The 20,811-nt window shown below is 38.8% G+C and overlaps 1 protein-coding gene across 7 annotated transcripts in view; it reads right to left on the minus strand.

The window, feature by feature from the left end:
* LOC135586200 (uncharacterized) overlaps positions 1-13,104 on the minus strand; it is a 77,760-nt gene extending 64,656 nt beyond the window's left edge. For 4 of the 7 annotated variants that reach the window (XR_010496788.1, XM_065152515.1, XM_065152514.1 and 1 more), the window contains exons 1-3: positions 12,952-13,104; positions 12,123-12,814; positions 11,202-11,853 (exon numbers count right to left, since the gene is read on the minus strand). Coding sequence is in view for 5 of the 7 variants with exons in the window: in XM_065152515.1 (XP_065008587.1) it covers positions 11,202-11,853; positions 12,123-12,738 (1,268 nt within the window). In the remaining 2 variants the exon portion in view is untranslated. Of the gene's footprint in view, positions 1-11,201; positions 11,854-12,122; positions 12,823-12,951 lie in introns of those variants that run through there. The other 3 variants (XM_065152513.1, XM_065152512.1, XM_065152516.1) reach the window with 3 other exon arrangements.
* Positions 13,105-20,811: the final 7,707 nt, after the last annotated feature.

Here is a 20,811-nt window from a genome sequence, read left to right on the forward strand (position 1 = left end):
TCGGACCGATATCTACTAGTCGATACCGATGTACAACCACATGGTACACCAGTACATATAACGGTATTCCAAAGACAAAGAAGGAGAAGAAGAAGGCACAATAGAGGAAGAGGAGGAACAAGATGAGGAAGGAAGAGGAGAAAGAAGAGGTGGAAGGAAGAGTAAGAAGAAGAGGATAAAGAAGAGTAAGCGATGGAAGAAGAGGAAGGAACATAAAGCGATGAAAGAAGAGAAGGAAGAGGAAGCACGGAAGAAAAGTTGGAAAGAAGAGGAAGCGACGGAAGAAGAGGAGGAAGGAAGAGGAAGCGATAGAAGATCAAAAAGAACAGGAAGCGACAAAAGAAGAGGAAGGAAGAGGAAGTGACGGAAGAAGAGGAGGATGGAAGAAGAAGCAACGAAAGAAGAGAAGGAAGAGGAAGCGATAGAAGAGGATGTGATAGAAGATGAGGAAGGAAGAAGAAGCGACAGAAGATGAGGAGGAATAAGAAGCGACGAAAGATGAGGAGGAAGGAAAAGGAAGCAATGGACGAAGAGGAGGAAGGACAAGAAGCGATGGAAGAGGAGGGAAGAGGAAGTGATGGAAGAAGAAAGAGGAAGCGATGGAAGAAGCAAACGTGGTGGAAGAGGAAAAAGGAGAGGACACGGTGGAAAAAGAGGAAAGATGAAGAGAAGAGGAGAGCGAACAGCGACACGTGGCAGCATGAGACGAAAGGCCTCATGTTTGGACAAAGAGAGCATGCAAGCACAAGCCCTAAAGTGTGTTTATTGTTTTTTTCTTTCTAGATGGCTTAGACCATTTCATTCGAAACAAGGGCGATCCACGTACTGGTTCATGCCCGATGAATACGCACTGCCTGCATATAACCGGTCCAAATGAAATGTCAAACACGGAGTATAATCACTATTAAAAGATCATATTTCAAGATTTGACAAAATTATAAAAACAAGAAGAGTTTTAAAAGATATGCAATAGCTAAAAAGAGGCAAAAAAATTTATAAGCATTGCAAAATACAAATTATCAGTTTTCCTAGTAATCTAGTAACTAAGTATTGGTAAAAAATATTTTTTTTTTAAATTACTAAAACTAAAGAAAAAAAGAGCAAATATTTAAGTTACATTAGGAGTAAGATAAGAAGTATTATCAATAATATAAGTATCATGGAATTATAAAAAAATATATTTACACAAATTGTTGAATACACTTAAGGAATGTTGTTTCACTCAGATCGATATGAGATGGGTGATAGATATCGGTCTGAGTGTCAACTAGTATGCGGACCACCCTAGTCTGATCTGCCATATAAAAGGGCAACCCTGATCACTTCCACTTCTCAAGCACGCCACCTTTTCTTCTCAGGCAATCGTGATCGATGCCTCAGCTTCACACCATAACTTCTCACAATGACCGATGCCTCTGATTCTCACCGTGACTTTTCACCACAAGTTCTTGCTAATCATAAGTGCCCTGCAAGCCAATCACGTAAGTGATGACAGGTGTGACATGACACACTCTTTTTTCTTATTATTATTTGACATTTTATCACTTCATATTGATTGTTGCATGAATATATATATTGTGATATTCATGGATCTGTACAGTGAGAATCGGATCATGATGAGATCACGATAATGAAACTGATTCGCCTTTAAACATAAACCCTAAATAATCCCGGTCATAGGTTACTCGAGAGGGACATCGAGATAACTGGACAGATTGGTGTACTATATACCCGTCCATATGATGGAGACAATTGACCTCATAGCTGTTCGTGTGGGGACACTAGGGATACAGTGCAGGTGCTCATTGGAGAATGAGTTCACTGATTGATCCGCTCACGGAATGTTAGATGGTTAATAATGTCTTATTATCAAACAACGATTTCGTAGTCCCAATGGTGTATTTGGTCCTTAGACTTAAGACACCAAGAATGTCCTGTACGAGTACTCCACTCTTTGATACTGGACTTATAGGCTTGAAAATTCCAAATCTAGCATAGCCGATCATCGAGAGTGGTAGCCAACCTTATGAGGGCTATTGAGTGTCAATAGAAGATCATCCGCTCTCGGTGTCATGAGAGAAATATCTCATGTATTCTCGCTCAGACAAATCCCTAACCAGGGTCATTCAGATTGAGAGAGAGAATTCTCCGGGAGAATTCGATTAGTGCGAGACTCGAATAGAAACCATATGGGCACTATGCCCGGTATACGATCTTTAGAGTATTAGATGGATGAGGGACTATAGATACACGGTAATTGAGGACAAACAAGTCCAATGGATTTGATTCCCCTGTATCGTCTGAAGACTGCAGCGCAGTGGCCTAATACATCCGCGGTCGATGAGTCGAGTGAATTATTATGGAGATAATAATTCACTGAGCCAGAAAGAGTTCTGACAGGTATGACTCACGGACAGCTCGATATTGGGCCTAGAGGGTGGTCACACACATATGGTAGGTGTTGCAACGAGTAGAGGTTCGGATATGAGATATCCGTTGGAACCCATATTTTATTGGATATCCAATAAGCCCCTGAATTATTAGATCCTATAGATGAGATCCAATAAGAGCCAATGAGAGATTATTGGGTAGAGACCTACTAATCTAAGTAGCATGGGTAGTTGGATGGAGATCCAGTACCCAATATAGCAGGATCCATTAGGGTAAGTTGATAAGAAGCCTCTATAAATAGGAGGGAACTAATGCACCATGGGCTAGGTTCTTTTTGGCTACCACCTCCTATTCTTCTTTCTCCCTCTCCTCCTTATACTGCAGCCCCTATTTGGGGCGTGTTGTCAAGGACAAAGTTCTAAACAGGATGTTTGATGTAATACTTATATATGTCCGTGTCTTTTGGTATTTTCATGCTTTGCACAGCATGTAGAGGGACGGCCGAAGGCTTAATAGTCCCATTTTTGTTGGGTTTTGTGGCCGCTTTAGGCTTGTAAATAAAGGTTGTGTCATGTGGATACTTGTGAGAGATTTTTGATCTGTAGTGAACCATTTTGATCCTTTGTTTTGCAAATGTTCAGAGCTTGTAAAGTTTGTTTGTAATTTGCATTGTCTATGAAGTGTTTCATGGAATGTTTGCTTGTGGATCCCGAGTGATGCGCTTTCTCTAACCCGTTTTCTCTTTTATAGGTCCTAAGGGACCATGGGAGGTTTCGAGGAGATTGACCTTTGCAGACGGACACGCAAGGGTGCCGCACGACTTAGGCAAAACCAGCTAAGTCCGTGACAAATGGTATCAGAGCGGGACAAGCACTCATAGAAACACTTGGCATGCAAATGTGGGGGACCTAGCGGGGCTGCGTTGAGGGCAGTCAGCACATGCGCGACCGTTTAGGAGAAAACGAGCATGAAGATGTAGGGAAAAGGAGTCGTTCGGAGGAGCAAGCATCTGAGATTGGCATTCAGAGGAATGGCCAACCCTTCGCGCAAGAGGCACCACGAGAACAAGCAAGCTTGGAAGAATGCAGAGCACACAAAGGTTGGGATAGCTGAGTCCGAGCTACGGCTCGACGTTGACAACTATACTTGATGGTGCTCAAGGCAAGCGAGGCGCTTGGTAAAGGATGAGACCATCCAAGGTGGAATGAGTTGCTCAACGACCGAAAGAGTTGTACAAAGCTCACAGAGGTGAGGGGAATTGCTAACTCAAAGAATTCGGTACTCATCCATAGGCTTGTATGCGGACGATGGAATGTTCGCGGCCATCCCAAGGCGATCAAAACTCGGCGCCATGGAGCATTGAAACTTTCTCTTCGGCATGTGAAGGATACGTCCGTAGGAGGCGGAAGTGTGCAGCGAGTTCAACATGTTGCTAGGCCTTGAGTGGTGCAGCGGGGGCTGTATTGACATGGAGTCGCAATCTAGCAAGTGCGTTTGCAGGAGGCAGAACAATGCACAGTTTGTTCAGCAAATCGGAGTACTCCGAAAGGGATGGTGGTCTCCGAAATTTTCAAAGAGAAAGAAGTAAAGAGAGATGTTGCTCCAACGGAACAGTTATCCAGGAGGGATAGATCCCGGTTTCTCCAGAGGGAGAATCATGTGCAACAGACCGCACATGTTGAGGAGGAGTACCTCAACAAACAACAACTCCATGAAGCTCAATGGACCAAGCGAGCGGCGAGGAGTCGTCGCATGATCTCGCTTGAGAGAATGCATTGGTGGATGCATTGCGAGATCAAGTGGGGGAGCGACCTAATACAACATAAATGAAGGCACATTTTGAGTCGATATGGAGATCAGACTCAAGAGAGGGCTGACCCGTGGAATGGTGGGCGCGAGGGCCACCATCAACTCAATGCAAAAACGAGGAGCGGAGCAACTTGGGTGCAACTTGGCAAAGTACCCAAGTCGTATGAAAGGAGCCGGCATAGAAGATGGAACATAGAGTGGAGGCACAGAGCTTTCCTTGGACAGAGGTCAAGGACATGAACTCTTGCAGAGGCAAGAGCAAGATCATATTGTTTCATGGGTCCTTCATTCTGACGGAGCGGACTCATCTTGCATGATGCCAAAGACGAAGGGAGCTTCTGGGCACATGCACCTTATCTCGGAGAAGCATTTGACGGAGGAACTAAGGCGACTCAACTTGCAAAGGTGAAGTTGGGTTCAGAAGGCTTTGGCACGGGGCAAGAGGACACGGAGGCGGGTACTCTTGAAGAATATGCCATAGTGTTGCCATTCAAGTAGCCATGAAGGAAGCGGTGCGCAGCGGAGATTGTGTTGGTAGGGGCAGAGGCCTAGGATCTAGACAATGGTGCACCACTTTCGGCGAAGTCGATGGACTTCGGGAGCTACTAGGCGACGAACTATCCTAGAGCGGTGCTTCATCTAGGTGTGACCCAAGAGCTGATGGATGAAGGTCAATTGCCAAAGGAGCGAACAAAATCAAAGGTGAAAGAGACCCTGCGATGTATTGGCAGAGGCCACACATAGAGGGATCACAATTCGAGTTCATCCCACAAGGATCAGAATGCAATAGAGATGTCACCAGGAGACGACATGGTACAGCGGATCGTAGTGGAACAATTCGTAGCAATGCGATACACACGACATAGTCCCATGAGGGACTGTATCATACAGAGGTATGATCGGGAGCTACTGGAAGCTCCACTTCGGTGAACAATACGACGGCAAGAAGGGATATGGATTCAAGGAGTGAAGGCCATGGTACCGCAGAGGCGAGTCTTCCGTGCGTGCATCGAATTTTGCATCGGATGAAAGCCTTGGTCATCAACATATGAGGGCTGTGTTCCACCAAGGGAAAAGTTCGAATGCAAGTACTAGTGAGTCCCATGGGAGGGACTTGATCATGCAAAGATATGATCGAAGCAGCTGGAGAGTTGGACTGCTCCAGAGCCCATATTCACTTATGGGAGCTCGGTAAGTCAAAGAACAAGGTCGAGTAAGCGAACGTTGCTACCAAGGAAGCTAAGGAGAACAGAATCGGTGCAAACCCTATAACGTGATGGCAGAGGCCATGCATGGGAGTTGCAATCTGTCTTTCCATCAACCAAAGGGAGCTGCTTGGAGAACACAAAGGTATTGAAGCAGAGGGTCGAAAGGGGCGAGGAAGCGACGATGAGTCCAGAGGGACTTAGCTACCCAAAATCAAGCATCAGTTAGAATGGAGGTGGACTCGGAGGAGTGCCATAGAGACATATCTACTGATCATGAAGAAAAGGGATGTAGTTGTAAGGCGACGAATAGTAGAGTCATGGGCATGGCAGCGTTATGGTACCGCATAGGCGGGACTTCCGTGAAAGTCATTGATCCCTTGCTCTCATGGAGGGAGAGCGCTTGGTCGTGAAAGGGGCTGAAGAGGTGGAGCATGCAGAGGCAAACTCCAAGTACCGAGACAAGGCTGAAGGGCAGAGACCAAGGAACTTCGTAAGACCGGTGTCAACGAGCTTCTCATCAAGATAGTCGAAAATGGAGGACTTCGGGTCATACAAGAGTGCACGACCAAGGAACGAAGCAGGCAGTACGCGGTGCTGTACCTTTGCTACTCAGTGGAGTAGGCGACGGGTTGATGGAGAAGATGGTACAATCTCAGAGGCGACCAAATCTATTAAAGAATTACTTCAAGTTGGGGTGAAAACTTCTTGCATTCCAGAAGTTCAATGGCATTGAGAAGGTGAATCATAGTAACTAACTCAATGCAAAGAGTGCAAATACTTCGAGTGCTTCAGAAGTGTGAGCAAAGAGCAGGCAAATGTCAGTAACCAACTCGATGCATGGAGTACAACCCTTGAGGAGGCGGGCGAAGTCAAGTAACCATTGCCTTCTCAACTCTTAAGAGAATGGGCGAAACCGAGTACCCCAATTTTCTTATCTATCCAGCAGAGGAGCGTTACACAGGTTCAAAGACCGTTCGAAGATAATAGAAGACAATAGTTATCAAATCCTCACCAATGGTGATCAGTGCTACTAAGAGTAGATTATCCGCTTCATTTCCCAGCAGAATGCCAATCGAAAGCGGAAGTGATGCGAATCTATTTGGAAGTGACAACTAAATGAAAGAAGAGTCGATGGACATTTTGTGGAGGAATGACCCAAAACTTCGAAAGTTTACGAGACGATGCTCGTTAAAGCTCCAACAAGCATCCACCCAGTTCAAGTAACATGTGGTATTTGAGAGACTGGCGAATAGTAAGGATGGTCTTTTCCTTCATCTGGAGGATCCGCAAGAATCAACAAGGATCAACACAACTCAGCCAACCCCACACTAGAGTCAAAGTCATTGGCGAGTTGAAACAGCATAGTGGATCAAAAGTTCGACTACTCAACAACAGCAACGGAGAGCAATTGGGAGCCAAGAGGCGCATTGCAGCTGGAGCAGAAGATTGAAGACTCAGCAAAGGTGAGGAGTTGCAGTGTCGGCAAAAGGCTTCGACGAGGACGTCGAAGGAATAAGTGGAGGAGAATGTCACGGATAAAGTTCTAAACATGATGTTTGATGTAATACTTATATATGTCGGTGTCTTTTGGTATTTTCATGCTTTGCACAGCATGTAGAGGGACAACCGAAGGCTTAATAGTCCTATTTTAGTTGGGTTTGGTGGCCGCTTTAGGCTTATAAATAAATATTGTGTCATGTGGACACTTGTGAGAGATTTTCGGTCTGTAGTGGACCATTTTGACCCTTTATTGTGCAAATGTTTAGAGCTTGTAAAGTCTGTTTGTAATTTGTATTGTCTATGAAGTGTTTCCTAGAATGTTTGCTTGTGGATCCCAAGTGAGGCGCTTTCTCCAACCCATTTTCTCTTTTGTAGGTCCTAAGGGACCATGGGAGGTTTCGGGGAGGCTGACCTTTGTAGATGGACACGCAAGGGTGTCGCACGACTTAGGCAAAACCAGCTAAGTCCGTGACAGTGTGGACAGCACGAAGGGGCAGCCCTTTCTTGATTGTATAGTACGTACGAGGAAGAGATTTGGGCAGTGATTTGAAGAGCATCTTCGCAACCCCTACCGTGTGAATCACCACTAGAGAGGAGGGCAGTTGACCTCCTTCGTCCTCTCTCACAGATATGCAGATTTTTAGAGATATACGATCTCCCTAAGTAACACATCTTTCTTATACGTGCAGTTTTTTCGGTTTTACGGGGTTTTGCGCACCAATCTTTGCACGACGATAAAACCTTATTTTTCTACGGGAATTCTGGGATTTTGTTTTCTATTCTTCCGCTACGCATGTGATATCGCCCCAGATTTCCCAACACTTCTCACCACGATCGACCTTCGCATCTCATGCAGGCCGATACTGGTGACCTGCGCTTACCACAACCTCACTGCACACTACCACCGCACATAATCTTTGCGCTAATTACTTTTCGGGTATGCCTCTTCTCTTCCTCTTCCTCTTCCTCCTACTGCCTTCTATTCCTCCATTATCTCCTCTTCTTCCTCTTTTCTCCCTCCTCCACCTACCCTTCCGGTGTACCGACACCTAGTACCCTGGTATTGATCAGTATGTACCAATCCAACAGAATAACCGAAATGAGTCTAACACTTGTAATGGCGATCCTTGGAATAAACATTCTTTAAAAAGCTTAGATTTAGAGATATACAATAGCAGCAAGTTAAAAATAATAGACTTCTTAAAATTTGAGAAAATGAAGTAAATGAATTTTTAAGAAAAATAAAAATAAGAGCAAGGAACACTGTATCGTGCCCATCGAGCCATCAATCACTAGGTAGACCGATACATAGCGATCAGTAATAGTACCATGTGTTGGTATGCCATTTCATACCCATTGTTCGAAAAATGGCCAAAAAATGATAAGAAATTCAAAAACCCCTTTTTTTAGAATTTTTCCTAATGTATTGATATATAAATTAAATTTAAATAGGAATAAAGTGTATCTAAGCCATAAATGAATAGAAAATCTAGGTTATCAAGAGGCAAAATTGAATTTATCTTTTTTCTTAGGAATTTTAATCACTAATCTAGAGCTTGATTACCACTAATCGTCGAATAGGAGTTTTAATCATAAGTGAGTGTGAGAAAATGAGTGTGCATGAGTGAAAGAGAGTAAGTGAATGGGGGGAGCGAGGGAGGGAGGGGGAATTAATGCCCCAAAAGAGGCCATAAAATGGTCAATTTGATCATTTGGGCCAGATTTGACCGGGTCAGATTTATAATAGGCGAGTTTCGATCATATTGACCAATACACCATCAATGCCGACAAATATCAGGCTAGTTTTCTATATACCATCCAAAACAAGCTAGTACATGTATGCTTAGCAAGTGAACTGATACATACCACACATTTTGTACCGTTTCAGGCAATACATCAAACCTTGCATAAGAGTGTGAATCCTAAAGTTATCCTTATTGAGATTTGGAAGAATTTTGAAAATCCAACAATGGTTTGACTTGATCAACTAATTTATTTAATATTTTTTTAAAAATAAAATTTTTAATGAATGAAGAGATTTTAATACAAATTTATAAAAGTAATAGAGACATTAAAATCTGCTTTAACTACAAAGGAATTACAATAATAAAGCATATTATATTACTTTGAAAATTGTAGATATAATAAGATGCAAATGAATATTTCCAAGAACCGATTTAATTTTATACCAGAAAGATCAATCATAAAAGCTACTTATATTTTTATCAAGGCAATTAATGATAAAAAATGGAGAAAAGAGAAAGATTTACTATGATTTTTATTAATTAGAAAAACCATATGATAGAATCTTAAATATTTATTATGGTGAACTTCAAAAACAGATTAGTGTATCCACTTGTTAATATCATAAAGACAGGTATTCCCTTCTGCAACCCGTTTAGAAGTTTTCAGCATATAATTGAAGTAATTAAAACATATGGTTCTAAGTTGAAGCCTCCAAGTACCATGAGTTCAGAGTTTCATATTTGTAAAATGAGCTGCATTACATAAATAGTTTGATGAAGAGACAGAAGGAAGCATGGGCAAAACATGATTGTTCAATTATGTCATATGCATGGATCGATAAGATGGTTACATCCTAATTTTATGAAATCTGGAGAAAAAATATTTAAATTGCTTGATAAGCTTGTCGACAAAATTGGATAGCAAAATGTGGTTCAAGTGATATCAAATGATGAAAGCAATTATATTTTAGCTAGTATGATATTTTCTTTAAATATTTTAATTATGTTATTTTTGTATTTTCAAATAATTATCAATTTTATTTTCTTCTTTATTAGGGAAATTATTACAAGCAAAAAGGTTGCACTTATATGAAGGACTCTATACGCGACACATTGTATTGATCTTATTAAGAGGATATGGGAAAGATTACAAATATCAAGAAAATATTAGAGATCAGAGAAGGCAATTTTTGTTATGAGTTTTATATATAATCATATCAAAGCATTGAATATGATGAGAAATTCACAGACAACAAGGAATTGGTGAGGTATAGTATCACATGATTTGTCAATTCATTCCTTTCATTCTTGACATTGTATAGTATTCAAAAGCAAAAACACAATATTAGAAATATGTTTACTTCAGAGAAATAGGTGACAAGTAAGTAGGCAAAAAAAAGCAAAAGGCAGCAAGGCAATTGATATCATCTTGATGCTATTATTTTGCAATCATATGATTTGTGCATTAAAAGTGATAGGCTCTCTTGTTTGAGTGCTTTAGTTCACAAATAATGAGAAATCCAGTAATGAGATATCTTTATAAGGCTATAAATAGAACCAAAGAAACAATTCAAAAATTTTTTGATAAAGATGAAGAAAATTATAAGAATATCTTTACAATCATTGATGGAATATGCATATGTCAACTTCATCGTCGAGTAAGACACTATTTAAACCCTAAATTCTTTTATAAGAACCCTTCTATTTATAAGTTATATCCGGGTTATATCAATGCAATGCAAGATTGGTTCGCAGCATTTAAGTTCAAGACAATATCACAAATGAGTTATCTTGAATGCTAAGGGTATGTTTGAAATTCTTATGGCAATTTGATCAAGGACTACAAAGTCCCCATGTATTTAAAATTTTATACGATTAACATTATATCAATTTTTAGAGTAAGTTATTATTAATAGTTGAACTTCAATTTGTAGCTGAGTGGTGGGGCTTATTAGAAGTAAAACACCAAACTTGTTGCAATTAACTCGAAAAATTCCGAGTTTGACTTGTAGTGCTATAGATTGTGAGAGAAATTAGAGGTTTTGAGAATGTATATATATAAGAACATTTTAATTTCAACTAATTTATTCTCTTTTAGACAATGATGCAACTAAATGGATATGACAGATTCATACAAAGAAAAGAAGTCGACTAGAGAATCAACGATTACATAATCTGGTGTAATCTAAATCTCGTCTACTTGTTTCTTTGTAATTTAAATCTCCTTGTTTCTTGTTATCAATAAACATGTCTTCAGAACAAACTGACTTCATGTAAGCAACCCAGAAGCAGAGAAATTATAATGGTCAAGCAATTGTCTTGATCCAGAATCTCCAGGAAATATCTAACTAAATACATTTTCAGACTTGCATTATGATCACTCAGATATATTGTTAAACTACTTAGTAGAACAAATTTTAATTTTTATCTCACAGATAAGCAATGAGACATGCTGCTGGTAAATAATGGATTGGGGTGCATAATAGTACTCTCGAACATAAAAACAAAACAGGATTCAGATCAAATAGGAGCATAAGACAAGAAGCACCTTTGGAGTTCAAAACACTTTGTGCACTGCTGTAGATTATCTCGTCTAGTCAAAGAAGGAGATGAAAGACAAGCATCCGCCATGGAAATTGTCTGAATCAACATATGTTCTCCTTGTAGTGTTAATGAAGTGTTCAAATCAAGATCACAAGTCAGCTTTGCACTTCTAGGAGATGCTGAAGTATCCCCACTTTGTTGAATAACATCAGCAGTGAAGGGTCTATTTTGAAAAGCATGCTCTGCAGGCTGTAATAACCCAAAATCTTCTGTATTTAACTTACATGCATCAATTTCGTCACGATCAATGTCAGTCTCTCTCTGAAACATGCCATTGTCATATTCTTTGGCAATATTTCCAGCTAGAGAAGGCTGCAGTGAACTAGTACTGTTATCAGCATATTTGGACTCACTTAATTCAGTTAACTTTCGCTTCACGTTAAAACAAGATGTACTTGCTCTATCAACTCCCTGGACCAACTCTTCAAGCTCTCTTGAAACTGAACTAGAACCTTCTGCAGTTTCTTTTAATTCTTTATCACAAGGATTCACTATAGGCTCGTCACACTTTCTTCCACTACACTCATCTCCATGCTCTACTACTGCTGCAGAATCAGCAGCCCTTGAAACACAGTCATTCAATGGTTCTGTGGAATCTAGAAGTATCCAAGACAGAGAATCAGATAGCAAAAAAATGAACGATGAAATCAAGTGAGATGCTGAACAGAGGACCATATTGAACTGGTTGCATTGAGATGGTGTCATGCAAACAAATAGAAATTATTAGTTTAATCATTAATGTAACATCTAAATGTTGCAAAAGAAGTAAAATTCAATAAGGTTTATTTTATTCCAATTTTAGAGAGCAGAGTCAGCAGACAAGATGCCAATGAAATATACTTGTGGATTTACAGGCATGAAATACCTGAAATTTTGGCCTTTTTAGTTAGTGGTGTAAATAAAGCTCTATAACTCCGGGCATCCATTCTCGTTCGGTTTTTTAACAATCGGCTACTACCACTGCTAAGCTTCTTAGACTTGTTCGTTCCTGTGGTGCCTGAAACTGATTTTGTTTTTTCATTCTTCACCTCGTTCACTTTCTTCTTCACCAAAGGAGTTGAGCTTTTTCCAGACAGCTTTGAACCTGAGGAACTTGATGCGCAGAACCTCTCAATCCTCTTTGACCGTCTTAGCGGACTATGATTCTTGACTTCCATATCTGAACCCCTTTTCTGCAAAGGGGTTGACATATTTTGCTTCTCAAGCCGTTCTGATTTCCGCAAGATAGGACCCAACACGCTCGCTTTCTTGGTAGTTGTTTCCCTAGCAGATCTCAAATTGGAAGAATCCGTCGCTGCTGAACTCGTGGTAGTCAGAGTCCTGCTGTCTTTCGCTTTGCCACTCGAAACTTTGGTTTTAGGGCTAGCATTCGTCGTCGAACCAGAAATGCTCGAGTCAATTATGTCTTTCCTTTTCTTGCTAGCGCGTCTACTCGTCGAGCTGCTAGTATCCTCGTCCTTCTGAGATTGACCACGGGCCATATGTTCTTGCCAGTCACACTAAAATCACAAGAAGTTTCAGCTTCCGCCAACCAATTAAGTAAAGAATTGAACAACCCTGGCCAACTAGAATGTTTTAGAAACAGAAATGGGCGATCAATACCAAATACATTTTGGTTGAATCAATAAGGATCTAAACAACATTGCAGAAGAAGAACATCGCAAAGAAAAAAGAACGGGAAAAGAAACCCTAACCTGCCGCTCACTGGTAGAAAAAAAAAACCACCACAACCACGGATCTCCAACGCCGTCCACCCGGTAAACGATGCAGCAGCCGTCGAGCGACGCCGGGAGGCGAAGGGAAGGGCCAGTGGTGCTTCCAAACACAAGGAGGGGTTTTTCGCAACATTATTGTTTGCAACACCTTCCATGTTCTTTAGTATTAACTTTGAATACTCTTAAGTTATCTTTTTGTAAATAAAGATATATATTTTAAATTTATAATTTAATTTTAATAAAATCTTTTTACTTCTTATCTATAATTCATCTTCTTCCGGTTGTTTTACTCCTCATTTTCCTCCTCAAAGTTAAATAAATTGACAAAAAAAAAAATAATAAGATAAATTGAAAATAAAAAATAAGATAAAAATAATTTTTATATTTAGTATAATAATTTTAATATTTTTAGGATTATATATTTTATAATAATCTAATAGGGTTATCTGTATTTGATGTTCATTATAATAATTTAAGTTTTTAAACTATCCTATAGGATATGCAAGTGATGAGAAGACAATAAAAATAGACGAGAACTATGGAGAAGAAAAAAAAAGATAAAAATAAAATTAGATATATTATAAATAATAAAATATTATTTTATTAATTTTTAAAAACTTATAAATAATAAAAAATTATGAATAATAAAAGAGATTTTAAATAATAAGCACCATAATAATTGGGACGATGCGAGCAATTTCCCCCCTCCACCCCCCCCCCCCTACCCTTGATTGACCTGCTTCATTTTTGCAATTGCTTTGGCTAATACTTGAGGGAAAAAAACCCCCTCCGAACCGAACCAATTCCCTCTTTCCTTTCCTGATTAGCTCAGTGTGCCAGTATTTAATATTGATCTGATTATTGACAGTCATAGCAAATGATTTGATTATCAAATATTATGAATCATAGTAAATGATCTGATTATTTGACTCTTTCCGTTTTATATAGGTTTGATAACCATATCATTTGGGTATTAAGGTCCAAAAAGGATAATAAAGATGCCAACAAAGCAAAATTACGCATAGGTAAGTTTTTACTTATATATTATTAAATTATATTATTTCATATATATGCATTATCATTTTTTAAACATATGTTTGTAGTACATTTATCTACCTAAATTATCATATGTGGAAGAGAAAGAAAAGAAAAAAAATCTTTTCCAAACGGGATGATGGCTAGTCATAGTTTATTGATCATCTTTAATACTTCTCTCTCACACCAACTAAGCATAATAGAGGTTTTTTTATTAATTTTACTAAGATAATATCATTTTGAAATTCTAAAATGTACCCCATTTAGATATCTTATAGATATTTTATTTTGCTCTTTCTGGAGTATTTTTATCATGCATTCTTGAGTGATAGGATAAAGATAACAGGTTTATAATTAATGGGGTTCATTTATCATTCTTGGTATTCAATGTTCATATTCTTCTTTGTTCACTAAACAGAGAACATCGAATTGATTTAACAATAGTATTCATAGAGTTAAGCAAAATGAGATGATGTTTGTCGATTATTTAAGAAGTTACTTACTCCTATCATGTGTATCATAAATTATTTTGTATGATAAATTATTTAGATAAAATGAGATGATGTCTATTGGTTCTACCAAATATCTTAGCATTTATCTTGATTGACTGATAAGGGTGATATTGTGAGCATATGTGTCAAGCTTTAAATTAACTACTGATATAGAATCTCAGTGATTATAGAAATAATCAAACAATGGCATTAGAAAGCAATCAATAAAATATTATATATGATCTCACTTGAACACGTAAATATCAATACCATATGTGTCCATATATTATCTAAACATCTCCTGATCTTTTTTTCTTTTTTTTTTTACATAAAGAGTTATACCCATTGGAATGTAAGGGGTATTTGTTATATGATTTTATGTCACTTGTTAAGGTAATTATATCATTAGTGGTCACAATATATAGTGATATTATGATATTAAGGTAATTAACCCATTTCGCATTACGTAGGATTTACAAGTTGATATCCTACAAGAGGATTTTCCAATGGATGACTTAGTATATGATGTTGCACTTGAGGTTGTCAGACCATCAGAGCCAACTTTATGTGATACCACAGCTTCCAAATGTAATCTTGTGATTGATATCTTTGGGAAATAGCTCACAACCTTGGTAGAACATGACTCGATGATATTGTATTTCGATGATATTGTATTTGAATTCCTTAGTAACGAGAGGAATTTAGAACAGAAACTAGATAGGTATCCTACAAACCTGGCTAGAGGTTACAATCCCAATAAATTAAGGAAGAAAATGAAAAACAAAATGAAGAGTGTTGACAATAAGAAGAAGCTTGAGTTGAATAAAACTGTTAAAAATTTGAGAGGGATAAAGTTGTGTCCAAGGAAGCTGTTGTGGAGAAAACGTCTTATGGAAGTCTAAATGTCCATCGTCCTATTTTTTTCTAAGATTTATAGATCAATTTGAGAAAATTCGATCATAAATAGGTTAAAATTTTCTATCTATACCTTATTTTAAGGATTAAGTTGATATTTTTTCATAGGACCCCTTTAATATAATCATAGATTCATGTGTGAAATCTTCACATGAAAAGAAAAACCCTAATTATACTATTTTTTAATAGGATCCAAAAACAATATAACCCTATTCAAAATCAATAAATAATCATCTTTTTTATTTTTTTTAATATTAATATATCAATTGGAGAAAATTGAGTCATAAATAGGCTGATTTTTTTTAAAATTTCTACTTTAGGCCTTATTTTGAGGACTCAAGATGAGACTTTTTAAAATACCAACTCTTGTATCGTTAGACATGTATTTTTCAGAAAATTACATATATTTTTTACCACAGTTATTCTATTTTTTAGTGATTCTATCCTTAGAAGCTTGAAAGTCTAAAATTTTAGGAATTTTACAAATTAAAGCACAATTTACAAAAATATTTGCATAGTACTGCATAAATAATTCATACCAAGTTTTTTATTTGATTTGATAATAAAATGCAAACAAAAAATAACCAAAAATATATTGTCACAATGTAATATTTCAAAGATACAACAAGAAGCACAAAAATCATATATGGTTGCTAATTTTGTGGAAAATATGCATAACGATTATGTCCATATTTTTTTTATCAAAGATAATTTTACCGAATTGAATTGAGATCAAGATCAATCTTACCCATTGAAGTGAAATACAATATAAGGCAAAATTTAACCATTAAAGCATCGATCTTATCCATTAAAGCAAGAGGTAATGCCGTGTGATCAAGATCAGCACACCACTTTGACCAAGTCCTAATCTAAGTAGGACTTCGGCCCCAACAAAGATGGATGGCCAGATCAAAGCTATGTGGTAGGAGACACATACAACTCCGTGTGCGCATGAAACTCGTGTGCCTAGAAATACCTCTTCACCCAATCTCAAATGAGTCTCGATTTCTTCGTGACTCCAGCTAATCACAACTACTTGGGGGAAACAGTAGCTTTGAACATAAGAAAAACCCAACTTAACCATAAGCCAGATTGTTGGAGAACCTGTTAGGACCGTAAATAACACTAAGAGGAGGATGAATTAGTACTTTCATAAATTTTCATCGATTTAGAAAACTCTAATCGATCAAATTTGTATCAGAAAGATGTTTAACTTATTATAGAAAAATCTAGGGGGCGACATCACATATATAGCGGAAGAAAAAAAACCAAAAATTTTTAAAATTTCAAAAATATGTTTGTCATCATACGAAGATTTGTGCGTAAAATCCGTGAAACTTAAAACCACACATGAGATTATTGTGTTACCTAGGGAGATAGTATATCCTAAAATTCCTATAGATTTGTAGGAGAGGATGAAGGAGGTCAAACGTCCTCCTCTTTAGCGGTGTTCCACACAACAGGGCTGCAACGATGCTCATCAAATCTCCAGGTCTCCTATCTGAAGAGGAGAAGGGGAGAGGAAAATAGGAGGTGACAACTAAGAAAACATCTAGCCTATGAGTCTTTGGTTCCCTCCTATTTATAGAAGTCTCCTGTTAACTTAACCCTAATGAATCATGCCCTATTGGGTATTGGATCTCCAACCAATTACCCAAGCTTATTAGATTAGTGGATCTCTATCCAATAATCTCTCGTTGGCTCTTATTCGATCTCATCCATAGGATCCAATAATTCAGGGGCTTATTGGATATTCAATAAGATAGGGGCTCCAACGGATATCTCATATCCGAACCTTTAGTTGTCGCAATGCCTACCATATGTGTGTGACCCTTTAGGCCCAATATCGAGCTGTCCATGAGTCATACATATTAGTACTCTTTCTAGCTCAGTGAATTATTATGACAACAACTAGATGATTAGTAAGCCATTAGCCCCATCTATTCCTAACCAAAGCCTTGACACCCGAAGACTAACCCAAGAAGAACTCAATGAAAGATTAGCAAAGAGTTTGTATTATGATGAAAAATGGAGTATGAAGCATCGATGTAAACAAGGGCAACTTCTGATGATTGAACCAATTGGAGAGGAACCGAAAGCTAAGAATGTGGACTCCGATCATGAAGGTATAAATTCTAATGCAGAGGTTGGACCTACCATACATACAATGCATGCATTAGCCAACTACTCTAACCCGCAAACTATGGAACTTGGCGAAACTCTGGAACATCAGCCTATTATAGTTTTAAGTGATATTGGTAGCACTAACAATTCTATGGACAGTGAGACTGTTGACCGATTGGCCCATCACATTGAAGATTATGACATATTCAAAGTAAAGATCAATGATAGACGGATATTCACTTGTGATAGTAAAGGTTCAAAGATAAAATTAATTATACAGGGCCAGAAGTTTCATGCAATGATTACTACACTGAAAAATCAACCTGTTGCTTACACTCTCAAAAAGTGGAGACCATACTTACTTGATCAACAGGTTGTGATGTATTGTAGATAGTCTATGACTAAAGTGCTGAAGAGAAGCTCCCTGAGATTGATGCTGCTCAGCCTTGAGGACAAGGCTGATTTGAAGAGGGAGGAACTGTTAGGACCCTTTTTCTAAGCTTTTGAATAATATTTGTTGAGTCTGTTTAGTCCAATTGTTTATTGAGTCGGTTTGGTTCAATTAGAGTCAAGTAGAGGTTTATTTAATATTTATTTATTATTAGAGTTCAAGTCCTAATGGACTCTAGGAGGAACTCTATAAATAGGGATGTAACTACTTCTTTTCAGTAATCTATGAAAAATACTATTATGTCTTTTGACAAACCCTAGGAGGTCGATCCCCTCGAAGTGATCAAGGAGGGCCGATCCCCTCGAAGCGATCAAGGAGGCCGATCCCCTCGAAGTGATAATTATCATCCCTTTTCTCATCTTTCTTCCACGATAAGACTTTAGGGTCTTATCATTTGGTATCAGAGCCTACAATAAGACTTTAGGGTCTTATCATTTGGTATCAGAGCAACGATAAGACTTTAGGGTCTTATCATTTGGTATCAGAGCGACGATAAGACTTTAGGGTCTTATCATTTGGTATCAGAGCGACGATAGGACTTTAGGGTCTTATCATTTGGTATCAGAGCCTACGATAATACTTTAGGGTCTTATCATTTGGTATCCTTTGTCCTTTGTTGGGTCTTTCTTAGCAACCTTTGCTTTACCTGGTTTGCCCTTGCCCTTTCCCTTCTTAAGGGACCTTTCTGCTTTCCTTTTCCTTCTGGTCTCACTATTGTAGAGAACTGGCTTCTCTTTCTTAATAGTACTCTCTGCCTCCCTCAACATATTGAGGAGCTCTAGGAGAGTCACTTCAAGCTTGTTCATATTAAAATTCATTATGAACTGTGAAAAGGAATATGGTAGGGACTGAAGCACAATGTCCACACACAAGTTATCCTCTAGGACCATTCATAGACTTGTGAGTTTCTCTATCCACTCAATCATCTATAGGACATGGTTCTGAACCGGTGTCCCCTCAGTCATCCTAGCGCGGAAGAGGCTCTTGGATATCTCATATCGTTGAGTCCTTCCCTATTCCTCAAACAATTTGCGGACATGTAGGAGAATAGATCTGGCATTCATCTTTTCATGTTGTCTCTGTAACTCAGGAGTCATAGAGCCCAACATATAGCACAGAGCAAGAGTGGAGTCATCAATGTACTTCACGTAGCGAGCGATCTCATCATCGCTTGCCCCTTCTTCGGGCGTAGGAATCACTGTATCAAGGACGTACACGATTTTCTCCGTTGTGAGAACAATTCTTAAGTTACGGAGCTAATCCGTATAATTTGGACCAGTGAGATGGTTGACATCAAGTATGCCACGTAAGGGATTTGAAAGCGACATTTTCTGAAAATAAAGATGTAGCAGAAATGAATAACATGCAGATTTTGCAAGAAATAAACTATCAAGATATGGACTTCTATCTTAATATGCTCCCACTATTTTACTAACGAGTCACGCGACACCCTTAGCATGTGAAACGGAAGTCTCCGACAGACTTCTAGTGGGGATCATGATCCAATCAGCATCTTAGTGTAACCTTGAGGGACTCGACCAATCACACTAAGCCTAAAAGGTAGGCAACTCTTGCCGATCACAACTCCTTGTGATTCCCGTCTTGTTCGGCCTCCGAATCACCATGACCTCGAGGGACTCTATTGAATCTCGGATTTTGATGATGAAACTAATTAATTATGTTCAGATGTTTAACTGCATTTTGAGTGATGCAGGTCTACTCGATCAGGATTAGACAGTTAACGCAGGAGGAATTGACGTTGCGCCGGAGGAGATCACGTTAGGATATTGGATGGGAGAAGGCTTCGGACGTCGGGCATGTTGAATCTCGGATTTTGATGATACAATCAATTGATGGGTTAATTGATCTAATCTATATTATTGAGTTAAGTGTGCAGGAGTAACTAAGATAACCAGAAAACACAAAGCAAGAATACCGGAGTCAAGTTCGATGGACGTTTAAGAGTCCGAAGAATCGTCGGAGATGCTGTCGGAACCAACCGAGAAGAAATCGGGAACCTGTCGGAATTTTTGGAAATTCGCCGAAGAGATCGTCGGAGGTTCACGGAGATCACCGAGAAGGCTCGGCTACTCGTTAAAGTCATCACAAGTTCGGGAGCTTGTTGGGAGTTCGTCGGAAAGCTCGCCGGAACAAGACTCGACGTTCGCGGTTGAAAACTTGCTTAGGATGTATTTTGTTATGTAGTTCACTTGTACTTAGGATTAGGATTAAGAGATAATCCTATATCTTAGTTAGGGGCCAATTAGGCCCAAAATTAGACTTGGTTTGGGCTAAATTTGAAGCCCAACAAGTGAACCGAAGGGTTTGGCGATGGCACCGCCCAACACTGTCAATGTCTGATAGGGACAGGCGGTGGCACCGCCACTGACAGGCGGTGGCACCGCCACTGACAGGCGGTGGCACCGCCAGCATCGGGAACCCAAAGAGAATTCAAATTTTGGAGCCTAAATTTGAATCCTCTTGAGGTCTATAAATACCCTTCAAATCTCAGTTGAGATTACAACTTTTTGAGAAGCAATTGATTGAGAGAAAAGTCTTAGAAAGTCTTAGCAAGTCTTGTTTTCAATTTGCTAGAGTGTTCTCCTCCTTCTTTCTTGCTGAAAATTTGTAAGAGGTTGAACTACTTGTAAAAGGTTGTAAGAGGGGTATTTACCCTTCCATTTCAAGAGATTTGCTAGTGGAAGGTGGGAGCCTCATGAAAGAGGGGCCTCGCAAGTGGATGTAGGTCATTTGATCGAACCACTCTAAAATTGGCGTGATCTCTGGTTTGCATTTCATTATTGCTATTTACATTACTGCAAA

Source organism: Musa acuminata, chromosome BXJ3-5 (assembly GCF_036884655.1).
Source record: "Musa acuminata AAA Group cultivar baxijiao chromosome BXJ3-5, Cavendish_Baxijiao_AAA, whole genome shotgun sequence".
Classification (NCBI taxonomy): domain Eukaryota; kingdom Viridiplantae; phylum Streptophyta; class Magnoliopsida; order Zingiberales; family Musaceae; genus Musa; species Musa acuminata.